This window comes from Sinocyclocheilus anshuiensis, unplaced genomic scaffold, assembly GCF_001515605.1.
Source record: "Sinocyclocheilus anshuiensis isolate Anshui unplaced genomic scaffold, SAMN03320099.WGS_v1.1 scaffold300, whole genome shotgun sequence".
NCBI classification, from domain to species: domain Eukaryota; kingdom Metazoa; phylum Chordata; class Actinopteri; order Cypriniformes; family Cyprinidae; genus Sinocyclocheilus; species Sinocyclocheilus anshuiensis.
The window spans coordinates 2942725-2954750 of record NW_015557379.1 but is presented as its reverse complement, the minus strand read 5'-3'; the positions used below and the strand labels follow the sequence as shown (position 1 = coordinate 2954750).

Below are 12026 nucleotides of genomic sequence, written 5' to 3'. Positions count from 1 at the left end.
GCACAATCAAACCTCTACAAATGATTCAGAATGCAGTGGCACAACTGGTCTGCAACGAGTCCAAAAGAGCCCATGTTACACCTCTCTTTATCTCCTTGCACTGGCTACCTTTTGCGGCACGCATCAAGTTCAAGACACTGATGCTTGCATGTAGAACAGCCTCAGGCTCAGCACTCGCCTACTTCCACTCACTAATATGAATCTACATTCCCTCCAGAAGTCTGAGATCCATTAGTGAGCGCCGCCTCGTGGTACCTTCACAAAGAGGCACAAAATCACTTTCCAGAACATTCTCGTTCACCATTCCTGGCTGGTGGAATGATCCTCCAACCCCTATCGGGAATGCTGAATCCCTGACAATGTTCAAGCAACAGCTTGTTGAAGTGACGTGACGTGACATGTGGCCAAGTATGTTGAAGTGACGTGACGTGACATGTGGCCAAGTATGGTGACCCATACTCAGAATTAGTGCTCTGCATTTACCCATCCAAAGTGCACACACACAGCAGTGAACACACACACACCTTGAACACACCCGGAGCAGTGGGGGCGCATTTATGCTGCGGCGCCCGGGGAGCAGTTGGGGGTTCGGTGCCTTGCTCAAGGACACCTCAGTCGTGGTATTGAAGGTGGGAGAGAGCGCTGTACATTCACTCCCCCCACCTACAATCCCTGCCGGTACGAGACTCGAACCCACAACCTTTGGGTTATGAGTCCGACTCTCTAACCATTAGGCCACGACTTCCCCCTCAAAACTCATCTCTTTCGACGCTACTTGACTTCATCATAAAAAAAGATTAAAAAAAACTTTTGTCTTTCTCTTTATTTATTCCTTCCCTTTCTAGCTTGTGCTTATTTGAACAATGCCTGAAACTTGGTATTACGAGCACTTCCTGTGTCTGTTTGCCTCTTTAAGAAGAATCGCTTTATGTATTCCCCAATTGTAAGTCGCTTTGGATAAAAGCGTCTGCAAATGACTAAATATAAATGTAAATGGTGGCGAATTAATACTAGCACTTACCTATCCTTGTTTTCTTTTTATTTATTATAAAAAAAGCCCTTGCTACGTGTACTGAATTAGGCTAACTGAGACTTGTCTCAGCACTTACTGAAAACTTGTTGTTTTGATTGCTTCTGTTGTCCTCATTTGTAAGTCACTTTGGATAAAAGCGTCTGCTAAACGACTTAATGCAATGTCATGTAAACTGATGTTTAACAGAATTCCCAAGCTATTCTAAGTTCGGAGTCAGTAAGATGTTTTTAATGTTTTTAAAAGAAGCCTGCTAAAAATACAGTCAAACAGTAATATTGTGAAATATTTGTAAAATTCAATTTGAATATATTTTAAAATGTCATTTATTCCTGTGGGGGGAAAATAAATAAATAAAAATGTTATTACATACAGTCCTCAGTGTCACATGACCCATTCGGAAATAATTTTTTGATCAATAGAAAGTTCAAAATAACAGCATTTATTTGAAATAGAAACATTTTGTAATATTATAAATGTCTTTGCTCTCATTTTTGATAAATGTAATGCATCCTTGCTGAATAAAAGTATGATTTTCTTTCCAAAATATATTTTCTTGACCCCAGATTTTCATTGATTTTCTTTGACCCCAGACCATTTTCATTGAATCACAGTGTAAATTTCAGTCTGTTTCACACACAGTTTTTGTGTGACTTCAGAAGACTTTAAATAAAGCTCCTATGGAATACTTTTATTCTATGGTGCTTTTTATAATTTATGAAGCTTGACAGCCCCTTGTCTTTGGATGTTTCCCTAAAAAAGCAAAGTGGACTTTCTGCAATGCATCTCCTTGTTGCAGTGTTTTGAAAATGCTGCAGTGTTTCAAACATTTCAGGGGAATTGACCTGCAAACAGCTGCACATTAAGCTGGGATAGGAGAACATATTTTAACATCACAAAATCACACATATCACCTTTAAAATTGTCTATAAACCTGCCTGAGTAAATGTGTGTGATGTAGTTCAAATCAATTAGATAAACTTTACATTAGACCCGTGCTCTACATCATCCATTTGAACTCCCTCTAATCAATGGAGAACACAGTTGTCTGGTCCTTCCTGTTTTAATAATTAAAGACCTACAGAACCTTTGTTCTCTAATGACCAATTAAGTGATTTTCAGTGCTTCTCCACCAGCACTGTGAATAATTGATTGGCTCTTAAAAAAAAAATAACAGCCAGGGTTTTAGACAGTTATGCCCCATGCATAAATCTCCCATCATGCCGTTCTGTAGGGAGAGGACTAGTGTGATTTAATTTCTGCACCTTAGGACTCGTTGTTCTTCTGCTTCTCTGTGCAGGTATTAGCGGTGGACCCTGATTATGGTGATAATGGGACGGTGGTCTACTCTATAAATCCAGAGAACCCCTTCTACACCATCAACCGCAACACCGGGAAGATCCGCACCAGTGGGGCGGTGCTGGACAGAGAGAGTCAAAACGCCCGCTCCGCACAGCTTATGAGGACCATCATTGTCTCTACTACCGACCGTAAGAAACTCTCACCTGTCCCATAATGCCTCACTCTGTCTCTGAGGTCACCATAAAATAGTTTTACAGTCGCCAGCTTTCAGTTTCTTTATTTCTGGACTGTCTAGCCTGTCTTGCTGTCTACCTGTCTAGTCTGTGTGTTCAGAATAGCATGCTATAACATAATGGTCTTACCAATTGCAGTATGCAAACTTTCTTTATTACATACTCTACCATTCAAAAGTTTGAAGTCAGTGAGACTAGCGAAAAATAGTACTTTTATTCAGCAAGGTTGTGTTAAATTGATCAAAAGTGACAATAAATACATTTATAATGTTGCAAAGATTTCCCTTTTTTGCTGAAAATTCAGCTTTTCATCACAAGAATAAATTATATTTGAAAATATATTAAAATACAAAACAGTTAAAAAATGTAAATTGTATTTTTTGTTGTGTAACTGTCTAATTTTTTATCTAATTTTAGTCAAATAAATGCATAAAAGATTAAAAAATTTAAAATATTACTGACTCCAAACTTTTGAACATCTGCCAAATGTGTTGTATATATGTGTATACATTGTATATTGTATCCCACAATGCAGTGTGGTTGGCCTGACTTTTCACAAACTTTTAATTAACCATAATTATTAACCATTTTTCTTTTGTTTTTCTTTTGTACTCATTATTTGATCAAACTTCCATATGAAATATATTGAGACATATTTAGGCAAAATCATAAAAAACTGTTTTTATTTTTACAAAATGTATTAAATGCAAGATATCCAGGTGCTAGCATTTAAAAAATCACAATATTATATATTAAAATATGTATTGTTTAAAATGTTTATCATTGTTTAATGCTTTCTGTTTCACTTATTATAAAAAATAGCATGCAGTGTATACTGTACTGTATTCACCAAGTAGTAAGCTAATATTCCAAACACATCCTTTGTTTTGTCTCAAAAAGTTTTCTCAAAATGTGTGCTTCTCCTTCTGTTAGACTGTTTTGGCATTAGTCTGAGTTGTGTTTGACAATATTAACTGACATTTCAGTTTTAAGAATTTCTTCCCCCTCGGTGGATCTAATGACTAGACTAAACTCAGAGAAGTTATGCAGTGTGTTAGTGTTCTCTTTGTTGTGCTGCCCTCCTCAGGTGGGACGCCGCCACTGCGCTCTTCAGCCAGCGCTACGGTGTATGTGAACCTCCTGGACCTCAACGATAATGATCCTGCCTTTTTAAACCTCCCATTTGTCGCTGAAGTACCAGAGGGGCTTCCTATTGGATCATCTGTGTTCAGGGTTAGCATTTGATTGGTTGAAGTCTCTACAGGGACTAGGAGTCACTGATTAAATATTCAACAAGCAAAGACTGGCATTTCATTTAGTATGCAAGGGTACCTGGGTTCAAATTCTGATTTTAAAATGTGTTTTTTAATAAATCAACCAAAACTGCAACTGAGCTTGACGGCCAGAGATCTTCAGGCATTTTAACGTTATGGAAAGGAGTGGATGTGACACTTTGTCAATAACTCACTTTGTGGTGGAAAAATCATCCATTCAACCCCACAGAATGATTAGAAATATTATTTCTTAAATATGATTAAAAACTTTGCTTCCATTTAGTTACATTACGGTTCAAAATGAATTTTTTGCAATGAAATTATTACTTTTATTCAGCAAGGACTCATTAAATCATTTAAATGTAGCATTTATAATGTTACCACAAATGTATATTTCAAATAAATGCTATTTATTTGAACTTTTTATTAATCAAAGAATCCTGAAAATGTACAATCTTATTAATCAGCAAAACTGTTTTCACATTGATAATAATAATGATAAATATTCCTTTCCTGCAGCAAATAGGCATATTAAAATGACTTCTGAAGGATCATGTGACACTGAAGACTGGAGTAATGATGCTGAAAATTCAGCTTTGTTCACAGGAATACATTACATTTTAAAATATATTCAGATACGAAACAGTTATTTTAAATTGCACAATATTACCTTTTATAATTATAATACTTTTTATACATTAGAATAAATAAATGACATTTTAAATTATATTCAAATAGAAAACAGTAATAAAAAAAAACAATATTACTGTTTTTGCCATATTTTTGATTCCAAATAAATGTAACCTTGGTGAACATGAGACTTATTTCAAAAACAGTAAAAAAAAAAACATCTTCCGGACCAAAACCTTGGAACACTTTTTGCACTCCAAATCAACTTGGCATGAAAATCCAAGGGGTCTTGTACCACGTTTGGGGTCATCTTTGATTTAATGTGAACTTCTACTGAAGTTCTTGTAATAAAACTGTTCTGTGCTCTGCCGCCCCCTGCTGGTTTCCTCCTTCAGGTGCAGGTGCAGGACCCTGATGAGGGTGACAATGGTGCGGTAACCATGGCCCTCCAGATGGGGATGCCGCGGCTGGACTTCAGGCTCAACACCACCACAGGAGTCCTGGTTTCCACCGCAGTGCTGGACCGCGAGCAGATTGGCCAGTATTATCTGAGGATCATTGCATATGACGCAGGCCAGTTTCCACGAACATCCACGAGTACTCTCACTATCACAGGTACAGAGCAGGATCACTGTCCGGCTGTGTTTATAGATGCAAATGCTAAGTCTTCTTAATGTCTGTCACTCTTTCTGTGCAGTTTTGGACATGAATGATGAGACGCCAACCTTCTTTCCCAGCATTTATAACGTATCCCTGTATGAAAGCGTGCCCCGTGATTTTGTGGTGGTCAGACTGAACTGCACGGATAATGACGCGGGTCTTAACGCAGAGCTCAGCTATTTTATCACAGGTCAGAGTGCAGAAGGTCACAGATCAGTGGGTGCGAGTGAGTTTGTGCTGACGGAGCAACACTGTGGGATTTTGGTTGGAACTGTTGTGACCCACAGCGAACGGCTTTTAACAGATATGAAGCTGAGGCTCTGTTCCAAAATCTAGTGCTACAGCCTACATAGGCAGTGCTGTTTTGTGAAGGCTCTTTCTAAATATACCCTAATGCATTGCGAAGTGCAAATGCAGTGGGGAAAAAATGCATTTAAGATGACAGATGAAGTTCATTCAGTAGTGAAAAGTATTTTGCCCAAATATTTGTGTGTGATGTTTTTTATGCTTATTAGAAGAGCACCACATCATTATCTTCACTAAAGGTATTTAAATATAGTTCAATTGGTAAAAAAAAAAAAAAAATACTACTTAACCAACTATTTGTGTGCAATTTTTAATTTTATGTTTATAGGAAAATTAGCACATTATTTTTGCAAAAAATATTTAAATATAGTTACATTGGTTAAAAAAATCACCAATTTAGTAAAAAGTTGTTTTTGCAGCATATTTAATGCTTATAGTGCCACTCATTATCTTTGTGAAAAGTAATAGTATAACTTAATTGCTTAAACAAATTACCAAATATTAAATACAGGTAAATTAAGTCAAGTTAAGTTAAATTTGTCTTTTAAAAAGTTTTTTATTTATTAGCAAATTACCAAACATTATTTTTTGTGAAATTATTTAGAAATTCACAAATTGAGTAAATAATTGTGTGCCATGTATTTTTTGCTTATTTAAAAAGTACCACATCATTATCTTCGTGAAAAGTATTTTAATATAGTTAAATAGATTTTTAAACTTTACAGTGTTTACCAAATATTTGTGTATGCTATGTATTTTCTGCTTATTTGAAAAATATCACATCATTATCTTCCTGAAAATTATTTTAATATAAATTGATAAAAAAAAAAAAATACAACATTTTTACCAAACATTTGTGCATGCTATGTATTTTATGATTATTAGAAGAGTACCGCATCATTCTCTTTACAAAAAGTAAGTATAGTTAGATTGATTTTAAAAAATCATTATTTTACCGAATATTTGTGTGCTGTGTATTTTATGCTTATTAGACGAATATAGGACAACATCATCATCTTAGGAACATGGTAATGCCAAAATCAACTGTGAGGAATGCTATTTGTGTGACAACACATAGATAGCGCATTCAATATCAGTCAGTTATGAGGTTCCATTATAGTTAGTATGGTGGCTTTTTGGGCAGCACACTAAGGTTTGAAACAGAGGCTGGATGTGTGATTTCTTTGTACTGAATGTGTTTGTGTCCCTATAGGAGGAAACCAGGATGGAAAGTTTAGCGTGGGTTTCCGGACCGGAGTAGTACGGACCGTGGTTGGTCTGGACCGTGAGACTCAGGCCTCGTACAGGCTAGTGATTGAAGCAATTGGTGAGTTTCCTATAGGTGTTAAAACAATTGGTTATGCATGTGTGCGTGCACATGTGGTATGATCTGCTGCAGCTTCCTGACTGAATGACTTTCAGTTTAAAGCAAGTTTTGTGGTTTCCTGTGTGAGTTGAGTGCAGCGTTTAGAAATACTGCAGCTGTTACCTGTTTAATGAGCTTCTATATGCTGCCCATTTTTTTCAATACTAAGAACGTTATGTCAAGTCCCATCATTATTCTTGTCTGATTCTAAACGTTAATTATGATGGAATGAAATGCATGTTTTGGAAGACCAGAACACATGAATCTGGGAATATTTACTCTTTATAATGTTTCAAAAACAATCACTCTTCCAAGTAATTTTCATGCAAAAATTTGTTTGTTTAATCATATGAATATTTTATTAATTTATTTATTTTAGCTAAGATCTTATTTTTTTATCTTATTATTATTATTTTTTTTTTTCTGTCTTAACACATTTTACACCAATAGCAGTGAACGTTGTGGGTCTTTTGTATGTGGCTCAGGCCAGTTTTAGCACAGTCATATGGTATTCTGTTGCTTGGTACAACTATTGTTTATTTAAAGATGACTAGTACTACCAGTAAGTCATAACGGCTGTACTGTGGCAGTGTTTTTATGTTGCTATAAGGCTTCCCACGATCATGGAAAACCTGTGAATATCAGGAATAATATAAATTGGAATGCATATAATATGAATTAGAAAAACAAAATATAATTATATAAATTTGTGTAAAGTATACCAAAACATTCCAGTTAGAATTCCAACTTTTCTTGAGTCTAATCTATTTAAAATAATCCAGTAACACTTTAGATTAGGGAACACTATTTGTTGACTTGTTGCATATTAACTAGCATATTGACTGTACTTCTAGAGCACATATTAATAGCTTATTCTGCATGATCATATTCTAGATCTCTTAACCCTACCCAGTACTTAAACATAACTACTACAACAACTACTTACTATCAATAGGCAGCAAATTTTTTTTTATTTTTGAGATAACTCTTAAGTTAATAGTGAATATGTGTTCCCTAATCTTAAAGTGTTACCAAAAATGCTTATCCAATATTCCCGAACAACTGGAAACATTGTAGAAATGCATTGGTCAACCTTGATCTTTGTACTGTATTTTATTTGTACTGAGAGTAGCATTTCCTAGCTGTATTGGCCAGACTTTGGTTGATGGTTTTCCCATAGATAATGGTCCAGCAGGAGGTCGGAGGACAGGAACAGCTACAGTATATGTGGAGGTGCTGGACGTCAATGACAACAGGCCTATATTCCTCCAGAACAGCTATGAGACCAGTGTCCTGGAGAACATACCCAGAGGAACTAGTATATTACAGGTACACGCTCATATTCAAAATTCACTAGAAAACCTGTGCTCATTGACATTTAAAAAAAATCATTTTTATTCCGGTAAACAACAGTAGAACTATTTCAATACTGGTATTATGACATATCACGTGAAGCCATATGTTTGTTACATTGTGTTCGTCTGTAACAATGGCAGCATTAACATGTTCTCAGTGGTTTTCTGTGATGTCATGTTCCGCTGTGCTGGAAACTGTGACAATCTCTAGGCTGGCAACAGTGCCATAATAGGGTAACCATGACGACGCTTTAAAAATTCTACAAAGTCAGCAGAATCATTTCTGCAGAGTTCTACAACTCATGACTAAAGAAAGGGCGTTTTCAGTTTCAAAGGGTTTTTACCTCTTTCCATATGTCATTGTAACTGTTATTGAAGTTAGTTTGGGGAATATTCCATATATTAATATGCAAAGTTTTGTTTTAGTTTGCATGAATTTGCTGTTATGGAACACATGGAGTCACAGTGGCACAACAACAGTTATTTGAAAAAAAAACCGTGCAATTTGGACACTTGAAGCGCACTTAATGTCAGAAGTGCAGTATTTAAAGATAGCCCAAAGACATTTTTCCAGCAAAACATTTCTTAAAAATAAGTTTTAAATGATAAAACAATAAATATACTGTTCAAAATAATGATTTTATGGCTGTTAAATGCAGTGTGGTGTACTGCAATACGACGTAATTAATTACTGTAATTAAGTAAGGGATTACTCTGATTTTTTCTGTAATTTAATTACTGTACCTTCTGATGTAATTGCATTAAATACTGTATAGACTATAGAACAATTCCATATAAAACAATAGTGAATTTAACATAAAAATTTAACAATTTAAAAATATATGTTTTAATGTCACCTTCTCCCTTTAAATACTTTGGTCAGTTCAAGAATAATTTATGCAATTTTGTATTCAATAATTTGTAAGAATTAAAGGAGCAGTTTCATGTCTGTCCTTGTATTGTTCAACTGGTCAAGGCTGATATGGGATTTAGAACTAAATAAATACTGCAATACTTTTTTACAGAGAGTAATTAGTACAGTAATCTAATTACAATGTTGAAAATGTCATTTGTAGCTAGTAATTAATTACTTTTTAGGGGTAACTTACCCAACACTGGTCAGATGTCAGTAGAACAAGTCAGTGGTTACACAATTGTGAATGAATGCAAATTGGTTAGCTATTTTATTTTCCAATGCTATGACATTCAGACATGTTTAAGTGTGATTTAAATGTACAAATACTCTTGTGGTTACATACATGCAAATGAATCAGAATTTACCCTAAATAAATAGTAATGTTGTTAATGCCCAGTCAAAATGGCCACCATTACTCAGCCAGCACCTGGTCTTTGCTCATCCAGGTCATGTGTGTTAGTCTCCTCAACCGCAGAGAATGTGATGTAGGCAACGTCCAGCTGTTTATAGAGTTGCGGCCACCGTATGGTCGGATTGTTGAGTCACATCTTGTTTCGATTGAAGCGAATGGTGAATGAAATGAGTTGGCTCGTCTCTGTCAGCTCTGATAGCCGAGGTTGCAGTTTCTGCTCTTGTGTTTGCTTTGATTGTATGTTTGTGCACTTATAGGTACATATCTATAGCTCTTTTCCAAAACCTAGTAAGCTTATGGCCTAAAAAGTATTTTAAAGGGGTTCATAGGCAAACTCCATATGATTGAATACCGTTAACATAACGTTTTAATACAAACATGGAGAGTGTTATCTGTTAGCATAGCTTAAATATGAATACCATGAATTCCAGCTGTTGTAGATTTTGAAGCAGCATCCAGTGCTATTTTAGTGTATGTATATATATATATATATATATAAAACCACAACAAATTCCTTGTGTTTGCGCACACTTAAGTGGTGAATAAAGCTCATTCTGATTCTGATTCTAATAAGAATGCACCCCTACAACAACTTCTGAAAGTGAACGGTAGTGTTTTACCCGAGCGTTACATAAAAATGTCATTTTAACATTAGTGTAATCATTTTAACATGAGTTTAGGAACTGAATAATAAAAAAGGAAAAATAAAACACTGCTTAGTATTTACTCTTTGAATTCAATATGCACTGATTCTTATTTAAGCTACAAAAGTTATTTAGGTAAGAGCAGTGAGTGATTTTCTCTTTGTCTTTTGTTCATGGCCCCAAATATTGCAAGCCACACAGTAGTCAACATTTGAAGTGGATCAAAACCTTTCATCAAAGTTGTCCTTAAAACCTAAAAGCGTTCTTGTATTAGGACAACTTTGATTAACTTTTTTGATCCACTTCAAATGTTGACTACTATATATATATATATATAAGATGATGTGTGTAATATACATTTTATATATTTTTTTTATTTTTTGTCATTTTAATTAGTGTTTTTATTCATTTATAATAAGATTGTGTATGTGATTAAATATATGTAATTTATTTTGTTGTAATTTTAATTAGTGTTCTACTCTTACTGTTTAGCTTTATTTTTATTTCAGTTTTAGGTTTTATTTATTTCCAGTTAGTCGTTTTAAACTTATTTTAGTTAGTTGCCAAAGCAACATTGCTAATTTTAGTTTAGTTTTAATATTTTCTAATATTTAAATGTACTTTATTTCAGCAGTTTTTTCTTTTGATTAGCAAAATTTTTTTAAATGCTTTTATTTTTTGTTAATAATAATAACCATGCATCCTTCGTGGAAAAGGTACAGTAACCCCAGAATGCAATGCACTAAGGTCAGTGAAAATGGCAGACAAGTTCCTACTAAATGCATTTCATTCAATACATGAAATTATAGATAAAGTAGTCAGTTTAAATGAAATGTAATTGTTTTTATTTCATATTTGCTTGGTATGCATTTTTGTGCTTATTAGAGAATCACTAACTTATCACTCCATAGTTGTTGCCTATGAAATGCACTCTAAATCAGTCACTTAGAAGGCTGTTGCTTATGTAGGTACTAGATAGCAAGACAGCTCACTAGGTGATGCAACAGAGCTTATATCTCAGTGGAATACTGCAGCAGAGCCGGTATAGTAATATATGTGTGGGAGTCGTTTGTCTTTGATTCTGCGGGCGACATTGACCCCGATTGCTTCCTGCTCTGGGCTATGTATGGCTGAACGGGTCTTCTGAAGGTCGGCGCGGAGGAAAACGACTGCCTCATCGAGCCCAAACGCTTCCAGAACTTCAGCTGGGGCTCGCTGGACAGATTCTGTCCGCAGGAGAGACCGTCCGCCGGGCCGCAGTCCCCATCCACACCCCAGGACCCTCCCGACGGGCAGCCCACCGCCAGAAAGGTCACGAAGCCCCCGAACAGAACAAACAGACACACGATGATGATGATGGTCGGGAGGGGATGGTGAAGATCCAGAGGTAGAGATGTTGGGGAAACCGGAAGTGAGAGATTAGAGAGGGACAGATTGAAGGAAACATCCATGTCAGCCTGGATCTGTAGAGATGCAAAACAGGAAGAGTTAAATCTGGGTTAAGAGGAGCGTGTTTATAGTAGAGATGTAGGTGTTTTTGTAACACTCTGGGTTCAGGCTTGTGCAAAAGTGTGAATGTGTGCTTGAGCAAGACGCACGCAAGATGCCAGGATGTGGTTAACAGGTGTTTGTGTATGCTTAAAAATAAAAAATCTCTCTAATATCTCAGTTGTTTCTCTTAGGCAGCAAAGAGATGGAGAGCAAACAGACTTGTTTTTCAAACCAAAGGCCTAAAACATCTTCGCAAGTATGTGAACGCAAGCGCTAAGAGCTTGCATATGTCATAGTGGTCCGAAGTATGTGTTTCATTCTCATAAAGGGAATCTTGTTCTGTGGTGTTTTTTTTTTTTTCTAGCAATCTCACATGTGAGATCAAAATACTGTCTCGCGCTTGATTT

The 12026-nt window shown here is 35.7% G+C and overlaps 1 protein-coding gene across 1 annotated transcript in view; it reads left to right on the top strand.

The window, feature by feature from the left end:
• Positions 1–12026, top strand: part of cdh23 (cadherin-related 23) — a 270976-nt gene that overhangs the window by 203490 nt on the left and 55460 nt on the right. The window contains exons 22-27 of the mRNA XM_016474656.1: positions 2331–2520; positions 3653–3798; positions 4865–5084; positions 5167–5319; positions 6649–6762; positions 7982–8130. Coding sequence (XP_016330142.1) covers positions 2331–2520; positions 3653–3798; positions 4865–5084; positions 5167–5319; positions 6649–6762; positions 7982–8130 — 972 coding nt within the window. The remainder of the gene's footprint in view (positions 1–2330; positions 2521–3652; positions 3799–4864; positions 5085–5166; positions 5320–6648; positions 6763–7981; positions 8131–12026) is intronic.